The following is a 25780-nucleotide window of genomic DNA, read 5'->3' as shown; positions in this document are numbered from 1 at the left end:
ATCATGGTCGCTACTTTAAGATATATAAGTGAGGATCTGTTCTATGATTTGAATTCAAATTAAAAAAAAAAGCTCCTGAACAACAACCAATAGTGCTGCAAGGTACAGAGGCCAACAATATAATCTTCAATGCCATTTTCCTCTTAACCTTTTGTCATTTTTAATCATTTCTTAAAAGAATTTTTGACAGTTTTTAATCATTCTGACATGTGACAATCTTACTTCAATGTCATTGGTTGAATTCCCATACCATAAGATGCCCTGATTAAAACAATGCATTTCCAGCTATACTATACAGTTTTCCACGTATACCCCCCTACAAGTAAAACTTCAATTTGGTCCCTTTGTTGAGATAATTAAATCCACTTAAACACTGCACACCCCTCCCCTTGACCCTCTCCTCCCCCTTGCACCCTCTCCTCCCCCTACACCCACTCCCCCTTGCACCCTCTCCCCCCTACACCCTCTCTGCACCCTCTCCCCTTGCACCCTCTCCCCTTGCACCCTCTCCTCACCCTACACCCTGTCATTCCCCTTTCCCATCTCTCTTCATATGAATGTAATTGCATATGACTTTGCTAGATCAGAGATAAATCTGTATGGTCATATTCCTATTGGTTTTACATACTGGTTGATTCTGTGCAGCTGTTCAGTGCAAACCCAATTTTGAACATCTTATGATATTTTACCAGTTACTTTGACCTGTTGGACTTCCTGCTAAATTAAGCCAAAAAAGCACATCTCATGTTTGATGATGGATGGTTGTTCCTGAAAGATAACAAAGAATAACATATTTATTCAAAACTGCTTTTAATCTCTAATTTTGGTAATTTTTAGAAAATTAATCAGTTTCAAAAGTACAAAGATAAAAAGTTTAATTGGTTTGTAGTTTGCAATAGCATTTATGAACATTGTGTTGATGGATATTGTCGCGCCTTATAAAATATAGTTTCATGATTTATTATAATTATTAATAACAGAATTAACATAATTAAACTTCAAAGTTTTGTCAACTTGCAAGTTGCAGGTTAATATTTTGGCACCTTTTCGTAAGACATAAACACAGCAATGAGGACTGCTGTGCTTCATTTAAGATATTTCATACATTTCAATGTTTATCTTTTTATTGTCAAATTGTCTCTCCATTTTTCTTTCATACTTTGGCTTAAAACTAGGAAAAACAGAGGGGAAAAAAAAATTAATTGTCATTACCTTATTGGTATATTAATATAAAACCAAGGGATTTTTACAAAAGGGAAGGCTGAATAAATTTTGTGCTACCACTCACCTGTTTGTGTTTCTTCCAGAATGAACCTGGGTCAGGAATTCAGTTCTTGTGACGAAAACAGGGCAACCATTTCAGAGGCGATATATTTGACACTCCTTTCTCCAGAAGGACCAGTAACATGGAGGTGGTTTAAAATGTATCCTGAACGTTGCATCAGAGGCTCCATCCATCACATCTTTCATGCTTTTTTGTTTCAACCCCAGAATATGTTACACAAATTTTCCTTCCTTACTCAAATTAAAAATTGTCTATTTCTTCACACAACTGATGCAAATGATAAGAAGAACATATAGAGGGTGGGGGTAAATGTTCCAGGACTCATCCCCCATTTAGAATGAATGACTCGACATCCAGCATGACCAACTTTCACTTCTGTTCTATGTTAAAAAAAATAACCTCTCAGTCAAGAAAAAACAAAAAGATCCATAAAATTCAAAAAGTTTGATTTCAGACAACTTGCATTTGCAAAAAAAAATAAAAAACTTGTTTGTGTTGTTTTTGTTTTTTAAAAGACTTTGGATTGAATGAGAATGACCATTTTGTGCAAAAAAAGAAAAAAAGGAAAAAGAAAAAAAGGCCATCCATGCGAGATGTGACAGTATTAAAAATCTTGAGGCACGGTGTAGCTACGAGAAAGGCTGACGAGACAAATCTGTCTGAGGATGTGACATATAACTACTGCTTGCACCGTTGGAGTTGTTTGCACTGTTGGAACGCAGGTGTTGAGGAGGAATTGATCCCTCTGTCCACTGGATTGGAAAGGAAATAACAACAACACATAAATGATGACTTAAAGGATGATTAATTATTACCCCTCCCCACCCCCATTTCAAACATTTCCCTCAATGAGACATTTAATTGTCATTAACTTACCAATCCTAAATGCCTGACAGTAGCACAATTAATTAGAAAATAGGAATTTTTGTTTGAAATGCATTTATAAATTTTTTGCACGTTAAAATTTGCAAGAAAAAAAAAAAAATCTCATAAGTCACACAAAGATTACCCCCAAAACCTTCAAAAAGTAAAAAAAAAAACAATTGACACAAACGGCCAGCCATATGACCAATAAAACCTTTCACATTAGATCTGATGGATGTTTAAAGGAATTGTCTGGTGGAAGATTTTGATACATTGTCTTTGTAGTTATTATTTTTCTCTTTCTAACCATGTAAAAATTGTCCCCATTCGCCGTTTTCTTCTTGTAGAAATCTGGTTTTCAAATTCACCAGTTTCTCACCAAAAGTACCGTTTGTTCGAACGCTTCAATATGGTGATTGACGTAGTGGTTGCAGATAGGCAAAACAGGTGACTTGAAGTTAGCACTCCCAATTCCGCAGCAAATAAACTCATGTGTAAGCACATTGGATTGCCTCATATATATAACGTACATACTCGCGAACGTATATACTACGATGCTCAGTTGGTGTACTTGTATAGCGTTACACATAGTACACTCACACTCAAACCACAGTTCATTAACTGTTCTTCGAAATCGCTGAAATAAAATTCACGGATCAAATTAACAGTAAAAGGAAACTTGTAAAGTATTCGTTAAACCGGAAGATGAAACTTGGCGGAATCGATGTCATCGCAGAACTGTCCGATTGTAAACGTTAGAGTAGGCTATACACGCGAACATTCTTCGCACTGGAGCTGGATACCGCGATGTGTAAACAACGAAGAGCCTGCTGTTAAAACTTATCTTGTGTTTCACAAAGACCACGAAACCACCGATCTACTACATATATGGCGGCTTAAGGAGTTTTTTAAATCATATCTAATTTATAAGAAATTTCACCGGAAATTATTGAAGAAATTGATCGAATCGTTGTCAGAGCAGAATGTAGCACTGAGAAGCTTAGGCTTCGCAGAACTGTCCGATTGTCAACGTTTGAGTATAGCCTACATGCGAACATTTTTCGCGTTGGAGTTGGATAGCGCGATGTATAGCCTGAACAACTCAGAGTCTGCTGTTAAAATTTACCTTGTGTTACACAAAGACCACGGAACCACCGATCAAGTACATGGCGGCTTAAGGAGTTTTTGAAAACATATCTAATTTTAAAGAAATTTCACCGGAAATTAAGGAAGAAATTTATCTGTATACAAACGCTGTTTTTGTTGTGATTACCGTATAGGTACTGTGCGGAGGGTGGGGTATGACGCAATCTGCTATGGCAGAGCTGACGTCACGTATTGTACTGTTCAAATCATATTTGAAATGTCTATCCATAACGATTAAAAAATCGTTTCTCTGTCAAACGCAACATTAGCGTTCTCATACTTTGACAACATGTTTGGAAAATTATTTACTATTTTTTAAGCTAACTTCTTTGGGCCACCAGACAATCCTTTTAATGTGTCTTGTCTGTGATGAATTTGGTTCTAGTATGTGAAATCAACTTTCTATTTCTTGCATTCTCACCATACTCAGTATCAGATTTCAGTATGAGATATCTCATTGTTTTGAGATAGAAAGTTTCTTGTCTTGGCATTTACTCATCATACTCAACATAATTTTTAGAATGAAACGCCATGAGCACTAATGGGATTCACCTTGATATGAATAAGCAAACTAAATCTTATACTAAAATCTATACTATATTCCCAAGTATAACTACTATTAGAGTATATGGACTTGTTACCGATAGTCGGTATTAGTGCACATGGACTCGTTACCGATAGTCTGTATTAGAGCATATGGACTTGTTACCGATAGTCGGTATTAGTGCATATGGACTTGTTACCGATAGTCTGTATTAGAGCATACGGACTTGTTACCGATAGTCGGTATAGTTCAGTTCAGTTAATATATTTCGCATATACATAGACATACAAAACAGTGCAGTAATGGTATATACAGGATACTAGAAAAAACATAAGATGTTTATCAATAATAAGTATAAGTGCATATGGACTCGTTACTGATAGTCAGTATTAGTGCATATGGACTCGTTACTGATAGTCGGTATTTAGAGCATGGCTTTCTTTTGTGACGTACCTGTATCAGGTTATGCTGAGGCAGTTGCGATGACTGAAAGTGATCCTTGAGGAGTTGCTGAGAGAAAGTCGAGTGGAGGTGGTAGCCTTCGTTTTCTTTTGTAGGGTCTCCCGCCATGTGGTACAGATCTGAAATATAATGACCATCATCACGTTGAAATGAATAGAAGGGTCTACAGAGACATAGTGTAATTTAAAAAAAGAAAAAAAAGGAACAGACTTCTTTCTTTGATGAAGTGACTAATAATAAACGATCACTAAACAAGGACTACAACTGTTTAAACTTTAAACAATTGATTCCAGTATCGAACAGATACAAAGCCTGTACCCCTAGTGGGTCTGACAATCACCCTATTTGTGCTTTAAGTGGGTTATGGTAATGATACAAAACTTGTACGCAGACTGAATTATAAAACTACCACCGTATGATTGCTGACCTCAAGAGAAGGTGTTATTTAGTGAGCGCTTAATACCAGTGTTGATAATCATATTTAACTAAAACCACAACAGCCATATTGATCTATTGATCGGTTAAAGCTGTACATAGACTGCCCAAGTATGAATGAATGCTTTACCCTAGAGCTTCATGCAGACTACAATAAAGTGTTGTGTTACACTAAAGCGGAGTGTTAGCTCAGTGGTTAACGCCGGTGCCCTTCAATCATAAGGTCCCCGGTTCGAGTCACTCCCAGATTAATGTATGTCGTCCAGTTACAGAGTTGTTGCCAATTAACAATTCATAATCATGGAGGTTAAATACGAATGTAAGAAACTGACTTCGGTCAGCTTGCGGCTGTGATAAGCCAATGAGGCTTCTTCGCGAGTTCCTGCTTGCAGGAGGATCTAAAATACATACATACACATACAAGTAACCCCTTATACCTCGGAGCTCTACACAAACACAATCCTCAGAGCTCTACACATACACATGGGGATTAGCTTACCATTATAACTAATTAACTCTAACCACAATACCAATAATTTTTGATCTTATAAACATTACCTCCACACCCCCTCCCCCCTAACAAAAAAATAACCCCTACTTACTCCTAAGAAGTGTTGACAACCCCTAGGTCTACACAAATTCCAGAGCTGCACACAGACATGGGGTGTAGCTTACCACCAATACTTATTATCGGTAACCACAATACTAATCATTTACAAATGTGCAAACACTGCCCCCATAAACTTACCCCTAAGAAGTGCTGATCCCCAGAGCTGTACATGCATGTCTGGGATTTTTTTGGCTAGCTGCATTGCTGGCATAACCATGTTCATACTTTCCTGCAGAATAGATGATACAAGGAAGAATAACACATTAACAACAACTGCCAATAAAAGACAGGAACCAATGTATATTATTTCCTGTTGTTGTAGTTAAAAGGATATAATTAAGTGGCCTTTTCTAAGAAGGTTCCACATCCTGGTTATAGGATGGGTCAGAATAATAAGTTTTTACCAAGATCAGGGAACTGTGGTAGTTGGCTTGAAAGTACAGAACGAGTCACTTTCACAAAGATTATAACGAAAGAATGTGGAAGTGTGATTGGAATGATCGTATGATATCATTTCACCAATGCAGAGTTGTTCCTTTCACAAAATTCATATTTTCTAGTTAACAGTTATTGTTTTTCAATATTAATTTTAATAGCTGGGGATTCAAAGTGTAGCTACCAACATACATCAAAGAGCCAAAGTCAATTATGCAAAGAGTGGCGTCTTAGTCAAACAAATAAATGGGTATTTCAGAGTTCAAAATGGCAGAGAGGAGGGGAGGGGGGGTTAACTCATTCCTGAAAGAAAAACAAACTTCATCAGAAACAAAATAAACTGATACCATCATTACAAAAAGAAATGGAAATTGAAGACTTCAGACCAACTTAAAAGAGGCCAGTTTCAAGTTTGAGACTTACCCCGCTGTTCCCTAATGACAAAAATATGTGACCTAATAAAACCAAGGAACAAGCTGTCAATCTGTTAAGATCCTCGTCATTGGACATCTTTAGGGTTTCTCTCAGGTACCGCCTTTCAAGGGCAAGAAGAAATGAGGGAAATATCGTTAACACACAACTTTGAGATATCGGGCTGATAAATCTTTATGTTGAATTCAAGAAAAAGATCCCCCCCCCCCAAAAATGAACAAAGATGTATTCTTTGTTAAAGTAGCTGGTTTAAATTAATTGCTAAAGGAGGAAATAACCCAATTCCACTGCACATCAGTGTCACATAAGTAGTTCGTAAAAACATTTCAGTGCAAATTCTATAAATCCCGAATTTCAAAACTATGGGTGGTCATTCAAAACTGGATCGCCAAGCTTTTCTTGAGAGTAGCAGGCAGGGTATCAAGAAATGGCTCAATAAACATTGTTTCCAATGGAATCTAACAGAAGACTTCTATCCTGACATGAGGTGATTTGATTCCCAAGTTTTGATAAATGTGTGTGTGTGTGCTGATATATCCTGACTTTCAGCCAATGTGCAGATAGATCATCAACTACCAAGGGAGCATATATTAGGTGTTTTTGTTGTTGCCGCAGAATTGATGGGTCGTGACTAGCCTACTGGAATCACAAATTCTGCACCGAATCTTATCACGCTAATTTTCAATCACAACAACAATATCTAACCTGTGTTTACAACACTCAACCTAGCCTACTACACATCTTTCTGCTTTAACACATTCACTCAAAATTTTCAAAACAAAGTAAGAATTGTTTTAACTGTGCCACTGGTTTCAAAGGTGCTCCCTTTTTTTGAGGAAAAAGAGCTTAGAAAAGCAGAAAAACCTCTAAAAGTAGATTCTTACTTTGCTTCATTGTACTTGGCTTGGAAGAATGTTCTGAGACCCAGCACAAAGAACCCTGCAGCTTTGAGACTATGAGATGTTATGGTAGTTGTCTCTGGATTGATTTTTTCTAACAGGGTCAGAAGCTGATAAAGGAAAAAACAATAAATAAATCAATTAACGATGATGACACAATTAACGGAAATGAGATTCCATGCACAACATCAACATATCAGACAGGTAAATATAAATAACAGATCATTGTGGTATGGGTCATGTCAGCAAAGTACAGATTTATGTGGCTGTCAGTAGCATAACTTTAATATGAAGTTATGGAGGCATAATTTTAAGTAGGGACTACAAAACATTTGAAATTGTCCCCCAAAAATGATTGAGAATGTGTCCAGTGACGACTCACATCACACAGTCTCCAAACTGAAAAAAAGTTTTTCTTGTAGATATGACTTAAAAACGAAGCTGTTCTTGCATACTGTTTTATTGTATGACTCCATCAATCTCAAATGCCAGTTTACACTTGGTTATGAAGTCCTGCCTTTTGTCTTTTGAAGGTGAGAGTCGCTTACCTCTTGACTTCTGTTTCCCGACCTGAGGTAGACGATAGCGAGGTTTAGTGCTATGAACTGATACAGTTCTTCTTGTTGGGTATACTGTAGATATCAAACAAACAAAACAATCTCAACATATGGTCAGTAAATCCAGCAAATTCTTTTTTCCCTTATAATTTTTTTTCCATAGACTTAAATCTTCTTGTAAGCATATAACAAAATGGAGGCAAAGAGACTGCCTAACATGAAGACCAAAAGTGCAGAGAATTACTACAACCAAACCATGATGCTTTCTTTAACAGGTCTTTGAGGATGAAAATACTTCGATCGTAAGTGCTTTTAAGGCTTCTTCTATATGTTAATGTTTCAAAAACCAGTACAATTTCAATAAGTGAACCTGTTTCTCCACTTTAATTATCTCAACAACTTGCATTACATATTCCAAAATTATCTGGGCAGGAAGTTGTGACAAGTTGCCAATGCTTATATCACTCTATACTGTCCTGTAAAATGCTTCAAAGCACTCATACAGACAGTATGAACAGTTCCTAACCTTTATCAGATAGAAAGATGATATTCATATTGTCAGTACTAGTGCTTCAAAGCAGGACTTGAAAATTACAGTTAAGAGGAAATTGTCCCAAGTGGGTGAACTGGTCCTGATACATTTTTTTTACTGGTCCCGATACTTACAACTATTCATTTATTATTGATTTACCTGTCTCATCACAATTACTGCACTCTTACATACATGGGAAGATGGTACGACAATAGCTTTCAGGACAAAGGTAAGGGCATGATATTATTATATGTACCTCATCTAACATCTTCCATAAGCCAAACACAATTTCAGAGTGTCAACATTTCCTTAATCCTTTAATCCTTTGAGACCTGGCCAATAAATTAATGGCCTAATAAAGCCGTTGAGCTTTCTTTCGCCTGCAGAAATCATCATCTTAGTCTTAAGTTTGCAGGTGCTTACCACAAGGGCTGTATTGAACTGCGTCTCTGCACTCTCCATACAGTTCATTGACATAGAGTAAAGGCCCAGTAACGTATGAAGCTGCGCTCTATGGAGTTTAAATAACCTGGGATTCTGTGAACACACCTGGCAAGCCTGTGCGATCTATCAAAACAAAAGCAGAAGAAACAGGAGAATTAGACAAAGTACCAAAATGTTGTCAGTTCCACCGAAATGGACATCTGAACAAAGTTTTGACAAAGTGGGAGGGGATGAGAAGGGAGGATGGGTAAGTAGGGATTGAGAGGTGGGGGGGGGAAGCTGTAGAGGGAGGGAGGGAACGAGGGGATCAGGAAGGAAAGGGGTGAAAGCCTCACTGACATAGCAACGTAAAACAAATATGTGTAAACAAGATATGCCTTTCATAGAACAGATCGTAAGCACCTTAACAGATGGGTCTGTACAGTGCAACTGTGTGGTAATAATGGCCCAGGATGAAAAGTTGTAAAAGCTAATGTAGAGATGTTTCAGACCATTCAAAGATAAGAAACAGAGATTGGAAAAGTACTGCCCAATTGGCCATAGAAAATCTTCTTAATCTCAATTTACTTTTCTTTATTTAATCTGCTGCACTACTAATGAGAGAAAATCCTGCATCTCAAAATATTATTATATAATATCATATATTTTTTCTTAGTTATATCCGTTTGTCTCACTGTACATTTATATCTTTTATTTCTTTTGTTCAACTTATTTAAGCTGACACAGAATAATTTGAAAGTAAACAACATTCAACTTAATATCTAGAGAACCTGCAATCTCACAAATACAAATGACTTTTACAACACGTTTCAAAATTGTGTCGGAATTCGTAAATCGTTTAGCCTTTTACATTGTAACTGTAGAAAGCCTCAACAAACACCGCGACAATCTCTCATTATTACTTCGCATTCTAAACTTGAAATTTGATTGTATTGCTGTTTCCTAAACTTACACTCTGCTACTGATCTTTTCCTATTTGATAATTACAATTTCGTTCACACAGCTCATACGCAAGGAAAAGGTGGCATTGTTGGTCTTTATATGAACATTTACCCCCACTATCTAATTAATGATGAACTTTTAATTTTTCGTGTAAATGTTTTCGAATCGCTCTTCGTTGATATAACCAAACACAATCGCAAGGTAATTGTAGGAGTAATTTATCGCCCTCCATCATCTGACATAGATACATTTTTAGGCACACTAGAAGAAACATTTGACCGTCCTCCTGGAATGTTCTCCCACATGCTTTCATATTTTGACATTTTTATCTAGCCATGCGTTTCTCCTTTTCTTTCTGTTTATTGTTTTATCCTTTATAATGTTTAAACAAATTGTTTTTTTTTTCCAGTCATGAGCATGTTTTCTTTTTCTTTGTAAAGGTAATTCACATCCCATAAGCTTTTAGTAGCTTCCTTGTTTTAAGTCTATTGTAATATCACATCAATGTAAATTCTTTGAACATTGTTGGTTGAAAGAAAGTTTAATTGAATAGAATATATTACAATAAGTATATATTATATATTAATGCATAATACGAATATATGTACATATAAATATAAATGTATATATACCTACATACTAAGTATATATGTATATCACATAATGTAATATATTATGATAAGTGACCAGGCACAGATCCAGGGGGGAGGGGTGTACACCCTCATTTCAATCTTAAACACTTAACTTCATAAATAGTTATTACAACTGTAGACCTAATTGACAGTCTTAATCTGCTTCAAAAAGGACCATTTGATGTCTTAACTTGTAACTTTTGTCTGGGACGGGACCTACAGAACAAACCCCTTTCCCTGAGGCGTGAGTCCACCTGAATAACCCCAGAGCCACCCCCCTTTGTTTTAAAATCCTTGATCCGACCATTGTCTCACTCACTTAACTGATTTGTTGTAACCTAGTAGTAAACTCATAATAGGTACAATCTTTCCATGATCTAGGGATGTTTTTCTTGTCTTATATGATATCATGGTAAACATTCTCTCATTCATGCCTTGGAAATATTATGAGCTTTTTCCCCCGTGAAAATACCATTTAAATATCAAACAAAGATATTGGCTGCCCTGGGATACATTTATTGCTGCCAAGTAGATCTTAAATTACTCTGCTGCCATGGTGACCTAAAAATTGTTTTTACATGTGGTAAAGTTCTCTCTTGAAATACCATCTAAGAAATGCTGAAAATGTTCAAGATGTTGTTGTAACATATATATACATGTTTGTCATTGTTTGCTTTGTAATTCAATAATCTTGAGCTAATAAGCAAGTTCTGAGAAAAGAAAAAAGTGTGGGTAAAAAAAAAAAATCCAGTGACTCCCTTTTATGACTCACTTCTTGTACTGCCATTGACTTCTCTCCCACCACAAGCCTGCACATGATGATATGTTCCAGCAGCATAAGTTGAAATGTATAGAGTATAGGGTGCCCATCCAGTATCTTCAACTTCTCTATCTGGGCCAGGGCTTTGTCTGTGTATTTCTGTGCTTTGTCCATGTAGCCTGCTTGCATAGAGTGCATTACTGTTACCTACAAAACAGAGAACAGAATTACAAGATCAGACGTTTACCAAAGAAGTGCACAAAAACAGCATAAAAAATACTCAAGTCTGAATTTTGATATCAAATCACTGCATATTTGTGTAATACTTCACACGTAGTATCAAATTGTTTTGAAAGCACGTTCAAGCACAGTTTTAAGCAAAACATGACGAAGAAACGTGGAATAGAGTAAATACAGAAGCACTTTACGGTACTGTAATAAACCATGCAGTCCATTATTACCACATCAAAACTACACAAGATAGTTTAATATTTAACTTGATCATTCCGGATCTGTTTTCATATATCAAAACTCGACAAACATCTGTAAAATTCCATGTCATACTTTTTTACTACTGATAATGCAACTTACCAGATATACTAGTACACACATATGTTCCTTGGGGATCCATTGAAACCTGTCTGCTGCATTACTACATACTGATTCTATTGAAAGAAATTTAAAAAAAAACAGTTGACTTTCTAAAAATAAAAGAAAATACAGTAACTCGTTACAAAATTGACCTAGGTATCATTGTTAAAAGGGATTCATTTGTCCTTAATTGACTTAGGTGCAACAATATTTTTTTTAGTGTTTTTGATCATAGAAGCTGCATGTTGTGTGGAACTTTTCACATTCTGGTAGCCACAGTGACAGGGAGCACAGAATATCTGAAACATACTAATTTTGAGCAATATTTCACTATGGGGGTTATCTCAGCAGTATGAGTTATCTTGGGGCTGGGGGTTATCTTGGGGCTAAGGGTTAAACTGCTGCTTGAAGCCCCTGACCACAATTTCAAACAGTGATGGGATACTGATCACTGCCTTGTGTTGGGGCAGTGTGACATAAATCGCAGCCCAACAATAATAGGACATTAACGTACAATCCATCTTCAACATGGGAATCTACATCTAAAGCTTGATAGACCAGTTAGTTTCATTTATGTCACTGTACAATGTTCTGCTCAGCTTAAGAATGCAAAAGCAACGAAAGAACAGCCCTGAAGAGTGCTTACCTTCTTCTGGTTGTAACATTGTCAATGTTTGTATGGACTGCTGTAACTGCTTCAACACTGACTTGACACTCTTTACCTGCAAACCAAATGTAGAAGAAGAAGAGACTCAAGATAACATTTATTTAAGACTAAAAGAAAGTCTTCTCTTTGGTTTCGGTGGACACACGAAGGAATTCAGTATGTTCTTGAAGATACGGACCTTTTACAGCAAAATGCAGTAAGGTGTCTTGAGTTAAAGTGGGAACTAACTGATGTGGAATTCATAAAGACTTTCTTGAGAAATGGAGGCTGATTCCCCTCCTTCATCTGATTTGTTCGCACATAAATACTTTCAAAAGTGAATTTTGCTGAAGGACATGAGGAGTGCAACCGTACCCCCATAGGACCAGAATTCAATAACAAATTTGTGAATTGAACTCACTACTTTCTATTTCTGGCTGAAGCTCTGGTAGTCTGTATTACATCCTGGATGGGGAACTGATATTACAGCCTCACTGTGTACTCATCACTATAGCAGTATGCTATAATCAATACTACAGTATCTGTCACACTGTACTCAATGTTACAGGTTGATTCTGTCATCAATACCATAGCTTGAAACAGCCAAATACTGGTGTAACCGTTACAGTATTATACTGCCCTCAACACTTCATATGCATTCTGTATTCAGTATCATGGCCTGGAAGCTATATATAGTCTACTCACCATTACAACATTACACTGTACTAAATGGCACCAAAAATATAACGTGGCTTAGAATCCACCGAACAGAGAGTTATTGTGCTGTATAATGAGAATTGTATTTTGCCGCTGGGCACCATCAGCCATCATCTTTCTTATGTCTTGAAACTACACTTGGCATTGATTGTAATAATTTGCCAACGTCTTGTGGCATCGTACTTGACAGCTAAAGGACAGTCAAGGAGGGGCCAGAATACCAATTTCCATCAGGAAAATATGAAATTAAGCATAACCTTGAATTGCTCTCATTTTTACATAAATTTGTGGGAATCGTTTGTGTTTTGGACAACATCGTTTCTAACTTTTCAATTATAGAAGCCAAATGGTTGTATCAAGAAATAGATATTAGCGTTGATGGATAAAGTATTCAATTCTCATGCAAATATTATATATTCTGGACAGAATATATAGATTGGAGAAGTTGCAACCCAATGCCAACTGATTCTTTGAAAGAGGGAACTGGTCTCTGATTGATAAGGGTGTCCAATATATGAGTAGAAGGGAGCTTACCTGACCAGCCGTGAGGTAATGGCAGACTTGTAAAACCAAGAAGAACACTTTGAGGGATTCCTTGTTGCTACAGCTCTCATTGTAAGCTTCTACCAACTGACTGCACTCTGACAGGACAGGGTGAGCCTCTGTCCATTTCTTGTCCACCAGTAACAGCTTCATGATGAGAAAGGAAAGAAAAGATGACGATAAATTTTTAGATCTGAACAAAATTAATATTTTTTTATCTGCTGCTATAGTAATAACAACATCATTGTAATCTAAAGAGAGTCGGTCTGTTTTGTGTGATTGTAATAAAATTGACTCTTTCCTACCTTAGCATTACACCTAGAACACTTGTCATGGCAGGGGCTCCAGTACTTTGCCTGGGTTTTCGGTGCTTTACAAACGGCGATACTTTCCTGCCACTACGAAACATGTGTGCTTCAATCTTCCTTAACCTACTCAATTTACAGGTGCAGGTTTTCAGAATGGTAGAATTGGAAGAAAGAGGAATGGGCTGTTGACCCGGAAGTGGGTCAATGGGGGCGCAGTGCTAAAATTGTAACCAATTTGGGTGGGTTAAGGTAGAATAGTGTGCATATATGATGTATGGACACAGGTAATAGAGGAGTGAAGTAAATACACCTCTGGCTAGCCTTATTTGGATATAAATGACTATATTAAAGTAGTTAATACTGTAATCGAGAGATCTGATTAATTACCAGTAGATAGAACCTCTTTGGCTGACAATACTTGGCATTTCTATTAAACAGTGTATAGTTATTGTGAATGGAAAAGAATTACATTTGTTGGAAGAGTTATTATGAGTCTGGTCATTTTGAGGTCATTTAAAGGTCAAGTAGAGTCCCTACCAGTGATTTTCCTGACTCGAGTCACTGAATCATCTATACACAGGAGGTGAACTTTACAAACTTGTTGGAATCTTTGGAAACTTGTGTGAAACTTAATGACTTGTGTCTGTTTGGTGGTAAGTCCACTAGGGTTGTAAAAGTTTTTGATGTAAAGAAATATAATAAATTGGATGTCATAAGCTCATGCTGACCACTTACCATTCCTTTACTCAGCATGAACAATGCTCTTGTGTAGTGTGCCCCGGCTTGGGCTGCGTAACCTGCCCCTTCTCCTAATCTCTCGCATGCTGCTACAAAATCCCTCTCTTGGGCATGAATTTGCTGTGGAAAAATGGCAAGAGTTTTGTTAAGTTGATTAAAAAAACATTAACTTCCTATTTCAAGAGGAAGTGCACAGTGGTGAAAGTCAAGTTCTTAGTTTTGATTGCAGTCATAGCTCAAAATACCCCAGCAATGTAGATTCCTGTCCAATGCCAATCACATCAAGGGCATGCACACTTGAGGCCACAAGACATCACTTGGATTTCACACAGTTTTTTGCTCATTTGGTAGAGACTCAGAGGTCACATACCACCCGATGAAAATGTCACATCATGCTTCTCAACTGTGAAGCTGCCATAAAATCCTCAATTTTCTTAATTATATAATGTTCACAAAAGTATCAGAATAGTTTAGATAAGTGCGACTAAAGTAGGTCACCTTTATACAGTGTTTGCACCAAGTAGTAAATTTTGGACCAGATAACTGAACAACAGAAACACGGGTAGTCCATGCAAAGGCTACGTCCATTCAGCATACGTCATTTCGTCCATTAAGAGATCGAGTGCTGTACTAATGTCAGTAAGATTCAACTCATTTTATGTGGTATCGTACACCAAACTTTGCACAAGTTAAGTAAAATGTCAAAAGTACTTACTGCCAGCTGGAATAACATACGACAATGCCAGTAAGCACTCTGCTTTGATTTGCTAATGGCTGTCAAGAGAAGTTCTTTTGCCTGTTGCAGTTGACCCTGTGGACAAAATGGAATAGGAATGGAATAATATTTAACTTGTTGACTGATTTGGAGGGGCTTTTTATCCTCCCTCTCCCTCTCTTTGTTTTATTTGAATCAGTGAGCTAAGAAAATACATGAAAGATTACCAAAAAAGTCTGGACAGAGCGATTCAAAATTTAATAAATTCAAAGGAAGAAAATACTTCCCACAAAGATAGTTGGGTTATCAAAACTTCCGCTAAACTTTAACCAATTAAGTGACTTAACATAACTGTCAAACATTATCATGACATCTCAATCCTTGTGAAATGTCTTTCTTGTGGTACAGTAACGAGGCTGTTACTGCGGTACAGTAAGGAAGCTGTTACTGCGGTACAGTAAGGAGGCTGTTACTGTGGTACAGTAACGAGGCTGTTACTGTGGTACAGTAACGAGGCTATTACTGTGGTTCAGTAAGGAAGCTGTTACTGTGGTACAGTAAGGAGGCTGTTACTGTGGTACAGTAAGGAAGCTGTTACTGTGGTACAGTAACGAGGCTGTTACTGTGGTACAGTAACGAGGCTGTTACTGTGGTACAGTAAGGAGGCTGTTACTGTGGTACAGTAAGGAGGCTGTTACTGTGGTACAGTAAGGAAGCTGTTACTGTGGTACAGTAAGGAGGCTGTTACTGTGGTACATTAAGGAAGCCGTTACTGTGGTACAGTAAGAGGCTGTCACTGCGGTACACTTTTCAATTTTTTTTTTTTATGTTACAAACAGGTTATCAATTGGACTATTACTTGTTTAGAAGCATTTTCAAGCAGTAACAGACTGCACTTTAATAGTAAGTACTAAGAAATAATTTTTTGAAAATTCCACTTCTCCAGAAAAATTGACATGGTTATCATCTAATTTGTTGAGTCAGCAAAGAGACTTACAAAAGAGTACTTCTTTCACTTTAACTCACTATCCTGTTTTGAGATTTGTTCAAGATTAAGAATAGCCATTTAGTATATACACTGTACACAAACAGATAGGTAATTACACTTTCAGTGTCATACCAAAAGAAAGAGAGATAGAGAGAGAAAAAAAAAGGCTGTTCCACAAACCAGTCCAATTGAGGACCTTGGACTTTCCACTTTGCATATGACAAATCACCATTTTTAAGTAACATTATCACTGTCAATGTGAAGAAAATTAGAGGGAATGGAATAATGGATATATAGCTGTGGACTTAGATTTACATACAGTTGCTTGTATTTATACGCTATTGAGAATTTTTGGCTGAGTATTAAAAGATAAGAATTTGTATCTCTTCCATTATCTTTCTGTTCAAGTTTGTTTCCGTAATAAAAGTTTTATGAATGTGTGATTTGTTGGTTATGCTCACAACAACAACATGTTTGCTACAGTACAGTTTTCATGCAAACAACACCTTGTTTTTGACAGCAATTTGTCAACCACCTCACAGTTCTACAGAAGATTTTGTATGTCATGAAAAACTCATGAGTTTCCAACACATAAACATATACAGTAGATTGTCAAGCCGTATGCAGGCTTGTTCCTATTGTGGGCAGATTATATAATGAAAAAAATTCTGAAAGTTCTATGGTACTTACATTGGACACAGTGTCCTGTGGTTACAACATACACACTGTACAATATCACTCTATAGTGTCCCTATATATCAAAGATTTGCAAATTATGTACACATTTTCTTACTTCAATATATACATCTGTCCATATAGCTGAGCAGCGAAATAAAACAATGAGAAGGATATTTCAATGCACTAAACATTTAACTAGATCCTCAAATCTGCTAAGTACTCTTAACATACAATCTAAGCACGTATCAATTGTTACTGCAAACATTATCATAGAAAAGAGGACTTACTTTTTGTTCATGTACCCTGACAAGCATGCTGGCCGCTTCAAACTTCACTTCATCGAATGCAGGAATCTGACAATTCCAGTCAAGGAGATTTGTAGATAAGATGTAAATCATCTGTTGTACGAATGCTAACAAATGTTGAAAATGGTTTCTTAAGCTGCAGGATGTATTTCCCACGTCTTGAGAATTCGGTGTGCACATGGATCGCTAATAGCTTTGCTGCACCATTGTTACTATGGGTATACATATTTAATAACTCAACAAAATCTGTTTCATTAAAAAAAATTACAGCCTAAGTTACAGCCAAGGTTGAAAATAAGTCAGGTCAGGTAACCAATGGCATCCATAACCTGCCAAAAAGCCTTAGTAGTGTCCAATCAATCAATCAGACACTCTTAGATGCAATATTTTTCTTCAAACCAAAAACAAACTTCAAAATAGTTATACGTGCAACCTTCTTGCTACATTTTATAGTTCTGTACATGAGAAAGCAATAGGTTAGAAATACCGAAATGACCCTTACTTACAGTACGCTGAAGGGATAACTGGCTCCATCAAAAGCCCATTAAGTGCCTTTCACAGAAACGGATCCTGGTTCTCCTCTACAGCACTTTCAGAAATGAAAACCTTAGGCCTCTAGCTTACTTTACATACATACATTAGTATCAAGGCAGGATCATATTAAGTGTATACATACTCTTACAAAGTTACAAACATAACAATTTACAGGTCGGTAATAAAGAAAATAGCAACTGTAATGTCACCTTTGCCTAGAAAAGTGTGAATTAAATATATTCTTTTCGAATCTCTATAATGCACTTAATGCTTCATTGTGTCCAGTTTCAGAGATTGCAGTGTGTAGAACATTACTTAAGCTTGAGGTCTCATCCAGTGATGGTCCACTGTGCTTTTTTCTTTAGTTGCTCTGTATTGCAAAATAATTAAATAAAACCCAAGTTTTCTACAGGAATAATGACTGTTACCTGGTGAACTATATATCTCTGAAGGAACAGCCTTAAATAATCACAGAGATGCACCTTTATGATAATTTAGATAAATTGACTATTTAGTACTTACTAAGTACAAAGCTTAACTTCCTTCACTGTATGAAAAAGTGTTAGCATTGATAATTATTATGTCACTGGAGGAAACAACTGTTCTCCCACACCAAAACTACATTGTGAAATGGTTATTCAACACTGAAAGATATCACTTACAGCAATTAACAGTTTGTTTAAGATTTGCGGAAATTATGTTTAATCATCATTATTCCACATCAATTTACTAACTGAAGCAAAAACCTACTGTCCATTTGACAATGTTGTAACCGGTGACACTAGTAAAAGCTTATTTACCTAGAGGTCTAACTTCCTAACCATTACTTAGTAATTGTTGATAGTGTAACAGATCCAATTGCAGATCCAATAAACACTGCTGAAATTACATACCAGTTACAGAGTACCTACTGCAGCTATATTGTAGCAGTGTAGAGAATAAATTACATTTATAATTCAAATACTGGTAGGCTAGTACCACTATCAAGGGTATTAATATGGGTTAGGTTAGTAAATAGAAGGTAAGGCTGATGGACAACTTGACTAAGAGGACATTTGTCTATGTATTCACAACAATTGCTATGTTTAAATGCAAAGAATTACTTTCTTTCATGTGATAATATCGTTTCCAACTTCTATCACTAACAGTATCATTTAAGACCTAACTTATAAATAGGAACCATGGACTTGAGATTTGGTACACCAGAGACTGTGTCACTAGGTCACACATTCAAACTTGTAAACAGCAAAGGATACAGAATGTGCTAAAGCCCACTGTGGAAGGAAAAGAGAAAATGAAAACAATGAATCATTTGAACATACAGGATAGCAAAAATATAAAACATGATCTCCAAAAGGAATATTTAATTTCAAACATTGGAAGAAAAATGGTGGAAAAGGGTTAAACTTACCGCCTTCTCGAGATGTGCATAGGCTAAGTCAACGTTCCTACAGTGTGTGAACAATAAGCATCCTAACTGCGTGTGTGTTGTAGCTTCGATCCGTACTGGCGGATTTAGTGCCAAAATGGCTTGAAGACAGTGAATACAATGTTTAATCCTTGGCGGATTGGAAGTTCTGAAACTTTCAGCAATTCCTAATAATGATAGATACCAAGGTTGGCACTCCAAAGGGCCAGATGACGCCATATTAATATTTATTTCAACGTCCAACAGACTGAATTAGTAGTTAACTCACTCCCGGTAGATGAATAAAAATGGGACGCATTTTTGTGGAGCGCCACCAACTTTTCATAGCAGGTCACAAAGGAAAGGAAATGTGCAAGCTAATGGGACTGGACGTGTTGTAGGTAATAGTGTGTACTCTTCTGTGTTGTAAAGTATACGTCCTTTCGCAATCACCATGCGATGCAGGCTTCATGTATTCATCATTGAGTTTTGGAGCAGCTATTACGACGTGCTGTATCAAATTGAACCAAAGCAAGGTTGTATCCACGGACGATAAGACCATCAGTTTTAAACGGTAGGGGGACGCATACGGGGAGATGACGCATACGGGAAAATAACATGGGCAGGGGACATGGGTAGGGGACATGGATAGGGGACGTGGATAGGGGACGTGGGCTTGGGGACATGGGTAGGGGCTGGGTATGGGCATGGGTTGGGGACATGGGTGGTAGTGGAAATGGGTGGTAGGGGAATGGGGTAGGGGACACGGGGTAGGGACATGGGGTAGGGAACATGAGGTGAGGACATGGGGTAGGGGACATGGGTTGAGTACATGAGGTAGGGGACATGGATAGGGGACTTGGTTATGGATATGGGACATGGATAGGGGATATGGTTATGGATAGGGGACATGGTAATGGATAGGGGACATGGGGTAGGGACATGAGGTAGGGGACATGGGTTGAGTACATGGGGTAGGGGACATGGAAAGGGGTCATGGTTATGGATAGGGGACATGGTTATGGATAGGGGATATGGTTAGGGAACATGGGTGGGGAACACGGGGAGGGAACATGGGTGCGGGGAACATTGGTATATTATGGAGGAGGGTACGGGAGATTCCTAATCGGGATTTAGAAAGGCAGGACCAAGAGGACTAGCCATGACGTCTTCTTTTCTGTCTGGTGGCAATGGTATATTGTTTCGGACATCATCATCCTTGTAAGCTATCCGCCATTTAGTTCCCCTGTCTACTCTCTTCGCCCCTTTTCTCGATTCATCTGCGTATTCAGTTACTGACAAGCTCAATTCCATATAGTTGCAATATTAATATTTTGCTTTGAGGAATGGGGAAAGGGAGGTCGTGATTGAAATATGATATTAGGGATGACTGTCCTATAACGGCGCACAGGCCCGGCGAATACCGGTATCTCTTAAAGGCATTGAAGACTCGCCCCAAACCGCGTGCGGCCATCTGAAAAAAGTTAACTTTCCGTGGCTTGCAAATGACGATTTGTTCCTGTCGCTACAAAATGCAGACAGTACAGTAATGAAACGTGATACCTTGTTATATTTAGCTGGACCTGAGATGTCCATCGCTGTATTGTCTGTACACTGTGCTGCAGGTATTAACCGCAGCTGTATGTGCTGACTGTACACTAGTGTCTAATTACCGATGGTAGCAAGCTGTGTGTGTGTATTTTCTGGGATCGATGGTGGTTTCTAACACTTCTGTTACACCTCATTCGAAACTAGGTCAGATTACCGGCATTAGACGTTTCTTTTTTCGCGAGTCTTCACACCCTTTAAAGGCATCGAAGACTCGCACCAAACCGCGTGCGGCCATCTGAAAAAGTTAACTTTCTATTGCTTGAAATTAAAAGACGTTTTGTTCGTGTCGCTACAAAATGCAGACAGTAATGAAACGTGATACCTTGTTATCTTTAGCTGGACCTAAGATGTCCATCGCTGTATCGTTTATACACTGTGCTGTGGGTATTGACCGCAGCTGTAAGTACTGACTGTACACTAGTGTCTAGTTACCGACGGTAGCAAGCAGTGTGTATATTTTCTGGGATCGATGGTGGTGTCTAATACTTCTGTTACACCTCATTCGAAACTAGGTCAGATTACCGGCATTAAACTTTTCTTTTTGCGCGAGTCTTCACACCCTTGAAGCTTCTTTATTTCTTTGGAACGTTAAATATATTATCCGTCATGTGCATGCATTATTTGGTGGGTGAGGTTAGTCTCTGGGCCTCCTGCGTATTCTGTAGGAAATCAGAAACTGGTTTAAAGGGCAAACCGATAATAACTTCGGTTGACACAATGCATGGCCACTTCCTAGAAACAGTGAGATGGCAACTAGGACTTGGGTCCCTTATATAGTAACGACCACGGTTTACCGGTGCACGGTTTTCACTCGTGATTGAAGAAGTTGATCTGAGAGTGGGTAACCCATGTATCCGCAGTATAGATGGTCAGGTAACGTTCACCATTGAACTATGTTGCTTGGATTAATGATCGTCTGGAAGCAAGGGCGGCGGAACCGGGGGGCACAGGGGGCACGTGCCCCCCCCCCCACTTTTCCTCAGGGTTAAAATGTGCCCTTTTTCTACATAAAAATTGAGGTGTCTCAAGTTAGCAAGAGGCCAGGGAACCAGAATGAACACTCGGGAAGGGCCGTTTCCGGCCATCTGAGGGGTTTGTAAAACCAAAAATTTTCTTGTACGCTCCGCGCCAACCGATGGTGGCGCTCCGCTCAGAATGTCGTGCATACAACTTTGGATATTGCAGTGCTAGTATGCCTTTTTTCCATGAAAGGGGGGTGGGGGGGCCGTTGATGGAGTGATGTGTATACGCGAAAAAGATAATACAATAAGAGTTATAAAGGTTACTAAATATAAGACTACATCAGTCAAATTGAATTTCTGCAAAGTGCCCTTTGATGTCGGTGCCCCCCCCCCCCCCAGATTAAAAGTGCTTCCGCCGCCCTTGTCTGGAAGGCTAAAGTTTGGACATAGTGTTCAGTAACTTCAGTCTGAGCTCACGGCTAAAGCCCCATATTGCTTTTGCCTTTGGGTGGTATACGGTTATAGGCAAGTTGTGAGAAAAGGCGGGAGGCCGTATGCAGGAGTTAGTCAGCTACTAATCCAGATTTACGTCTACGTGATTTACGCCTCTTCACGGGGAACAAACTGCGCATAAGTTCTTTATCTCCCAGTCGATCATTTGTTAATGGCATCCTGTCGGGAATTATCCTTCTTAATTACGAATATTTTGTTATTCGATGTTTTCTTTTTTTTCTTTTTCGCCTTCACCTGTAAAGCGTATACATTGAGCAACTTTGGATGGATTCTTCGCTCTAAAAGACTTATTATTATTATAATAGTATAGGGATCTTTGTTAATCCAAAACAGTATCGTCTTAATCACCAGAATTTCTCACAACCGTTTTTGTTTGTAACGGGTCGGATGCATTATTTTTCTATCTATGTTGAAGTTGTCGTGGTAGCCTGGCTTCTATGCTCAACCTCCAGCTAAGCACTGTATTTCTGTAACACAACACTAATATGCATTTTCTGTGCATTTACATCCCGACTAGCAGGAAACAAGACGAATCTGGAATTGCTGTATCGATACAGGAGCTTCACTCACCCAAACCCTAAGCAGAGCTCTGCTCGCTTTTCGGCCCACTGCACTCCCCAGATAACCCAAAAAACATGTACTCCACCCTGCAGTAGCAAATACTTCTTCACGCCCATGTTGTTCCATATTTATACTCTGCCGGTTATGTGGAACCACAAAAAAGAATCCGCTATTCGTTTGGCAAGAAGAAGAAGAAGACGGCGACAACAGAACAAAAAGGAGAGAAAGAAAATTTCTATATAGCCTATGTGACGATGTTGGTATAAAGTAGAATAAGTTTTTAAGTTCGGCCTCAATTCCTTGAATTTCATTGCTGTCGAGTATCACTTGCAAAGTTCCTTAGCAATATCAGATAAGCGTTTGATGCAAAAAAGTGATACTATAGCCAGTATGAGAATGTTTTGTTTAATAATTTTTTCTTCTTAGTCGCTCGCTTGTTGGCCCTCTGCACTCCCCAAATAACAAACATATACTCCACCCCTGTAACAAATACTTCTTCACGCCCTTGTTGCTATAGTATATACTCTGCGGGTTATGTGGATCCACAAGAAAGAATCCGCCATTCGTTTGGCAAGAAGAAGAATACGACGACAACGAAAATGAAAGAGAGAGAGATAATTTGTATATGTGAAGATGCTGGAATAAAGTAAAATTAGTTTCAATTTCGGTCTCAATTACTTGGATTTCATTGCTGTCGAGTATCACTTGCAAAGTTCCTTAGCAATATCAGATAAGCGTTTGATGCAAAAAAATGATACCAAAACCAATATGATTTAAAAAAAAACTTTTTAATCAATTTTCTTTTTTTCAGTTATTTTATCTTTAAAGCAGCCTTTGAAGATGACCTTGATCAATTTTTCTACGCTATTCGACATTAAAATATCATAACAATGATGTTCACCAGTGTTTATACCATTCGTATATGAAATTCATTGTTCATGAGTTATAATATATGATAACACATCTAGGGAATCATTGTCGAAAACAAAGGCTACTTTAATTGAAGATCTTAGATTTAACCAAAACAGTCTAAGGGAAGTTCTTCAGAAAGTTGAAATCCGTTTTAGGACATATCATTTTCGGTTTGGGATTGTTGTGATGTTGTATTTTAAGTGAAGGAAAGTACACACCGTAGATATCATAATTTTACAGGGGGAGGAGGGAGCATTCTGTAGGTTCGGACAAACCCCCTCCCAGCACCTCTCTCTTGGCTACCCCACCCAAGTATCTTAAAGTCAGCTCTACCTGTTGTTCTACTGGCGTTTTCCAAGCCCTTTGAGCCAGTGGCGGAGAAACAGGGGGGTTGGGGGGGGGGTTAAAACCTCCCCAGTTTTTGAAGAGGGGGGGTTGGCCCACACAATCAACCCCCCCCCCCCTCCTAGTTTTTGCCAGTAATGTTCTGTTATAGCCTTTGTTATGTGCTCCAAATGGCATAATAAATCAAATTATTAAATTTGAAATTGTTAAAGTCATTTCAACCTTTTACCTGGTAGGCTACATCAACAATTAAACGACCGAAAACCGAGTTAGAATTGACCCACACATTATTTCTAGCCCCTTTCCCCCACCTTGCGCATTGGAACTTGTAGCTCATATCGCTAACTTCACCCCACAACAGACATACACAAAATAAAGTTTTGTTGCTGTTGAATAGCTTTGGAACTGTATACACTTGCCAACTTCAACGAGGTGAAGGAAGGAAAAGAAAAAGAAGAAAGAGAGAAAAGGATGGAGTAGAAAATACGGCAAGAAAACGGGAAGAGAAAGAGGAACAGTGACAAAATTATTCGAATTTGTAAAGCAAACAGCAGATATCACATCATATCAGTGAGCATGAAAATGACGTTCCACGATAAACAGCCTCCAAACCATGGGCGCAGATCCTGGTGAGGACAGCGGGACGCGTCCCCACCAACTTTTTCAGTAGTGGGGACATGATATACCGTGTCCCCACCAATTTGTCTTGACCAATAGCTGCATTTCAAGTTCCCCTGTATTGAACTTTGGCGCAGTTTGATCCAGCATTGTGCAAATGACATGCAGCAGTTCTCATTTTATTGTATTTTATCCATAGTTGTTAAATATAGGACGGAAATCGCATTTGCGGCAGTCTATATTTGTTTTCTGGAAGAGGACCCCAGACCCATCGTATATACAAAAGTCTACTTGGATTATTTGTCCCCTGATTTTCTTTCTGCAGACGCCCATGTATTTCTCCAAACTAAATTTTCTAAGCCATGAGATCTAAAACTTAAGGAGATTTAGGAGCATCATTAGGTCTGGGAAGTGTTATTTCCGGCGATCTGGGAGGTATATTTGCCCCAAAAAATCGTACGCTACGCGCGAACCCATAATCGCGCTCCGCTTAGATAGTGTCATAGAACAGACACGCGTCACCACCATCATCCAAGACTGATCTTCGCCCATGCTCAAAACTGTCGATGTGTGTAGTGTTCGGTTTCGGAAATATCTGGTATATTTTTATTTCCTTCAACGAAATTTTTTAGTAGCCGTCTGAATTTTCGAAAATTCCCTAACCAACATTCTTCATCATACTCGTGCAATTTTGACCAGTCTGTTAGGGTTTGAAGGAGGTTTTTCTATATCGGTTGTCCATAGATGATATTTTGTGCAACATTATGGGTATGTTTTGAAGTGAATTTATTGACGAGAATTGAGAATTTTCAAATTCTGAACAGTGGGGCTGACGGATATTGTGGGCCGCGATGAAGAATCACCTACAAAAGCAATGATCCACAGGATATGTGATGAAGTCGAACATGATGTGTGACTTGTGACAATCTTCTAAAAGGTTATAGATGAGTAAAAAAGTATCTGGAAAAAACTTGGTTCTCAGGCAAAAGTGTACATATGGTTGGTCTGTTTCAAGCCCGAGAAGTGCCATTTCCGGTGATCTGGGGGTACCAAAACCAGAAATTTGCTTGTACGCTGCGCGCCAACCAATGGTGGCGCTCCGCTTAGA

At 38.2% G+C, this 25780-nt stretch overlaps 1 protein-coding gene across 1 annotated transcript; it reads right to left on the bottom strand.

Moving 5' to 3' along the window:
- Positions 1 to 132: 132 nt before the first annotated feature.
- On the bottom strand, positions 133 to 19476 carry LOC139979131 (MAU2 chromatid cohesion factor homolog). The gene is made up of 17 exons (XM_071989828.1): positions 19154 to 19476; positions 18999 to 19016; positions 17191 to 17256; positions 15238 to 15333; positions 14520 to 14642; positions 13468 to 13623; positions 12217 to 12292; positions 11571 to 11644; positions 10992 to 11186; positions 8625 to 8768; positions 7661 to 7744; positions 7098 to 7222; positions 6205 to 6316; positions 5485 to 5575; positions 4293 to 4420; positions 1289 to 2037; positions 133 to 768 (listed from the first exon to the last, which is right to left on the bottom strand). Exons 1-16 carry the CDS (start codon positions 19388 to 19390, stop codon positions 1915 to 1917), a joined length of 1848 nt encoding a protein of 615 aa, XP_071845929.1. The 5' UTR covers positions 19391 to 19476; the 3' UTR covers positions 133 to 768; positions 1289 to 1914.
- Positions 19477 to 25780: the final 6304 nt, after the last annotated feature.

The sequence above is a fragment of the Apostichopus japonicus genome, chromosome 13, assembly GCF_037975245.1.
Source record: "Apostichopus japonicus isolate 1M-3 chromosome 13, ASM3797524v1, whole genome shotgun sequence".
In the NCBI taxonomy this organism is placed as follows: Eukaryota; Metazoa; Echinodermata; class Holothuroidea; order Aspidochirotida; family Stichopodidae; genus Apostichopus; species Apostichopus japonicus.
The sequence above is the reverse complement of the archived record's forward strand: the minus strand, read 5'-3'. Positions and strand labels throughout refer to the sequence as shown.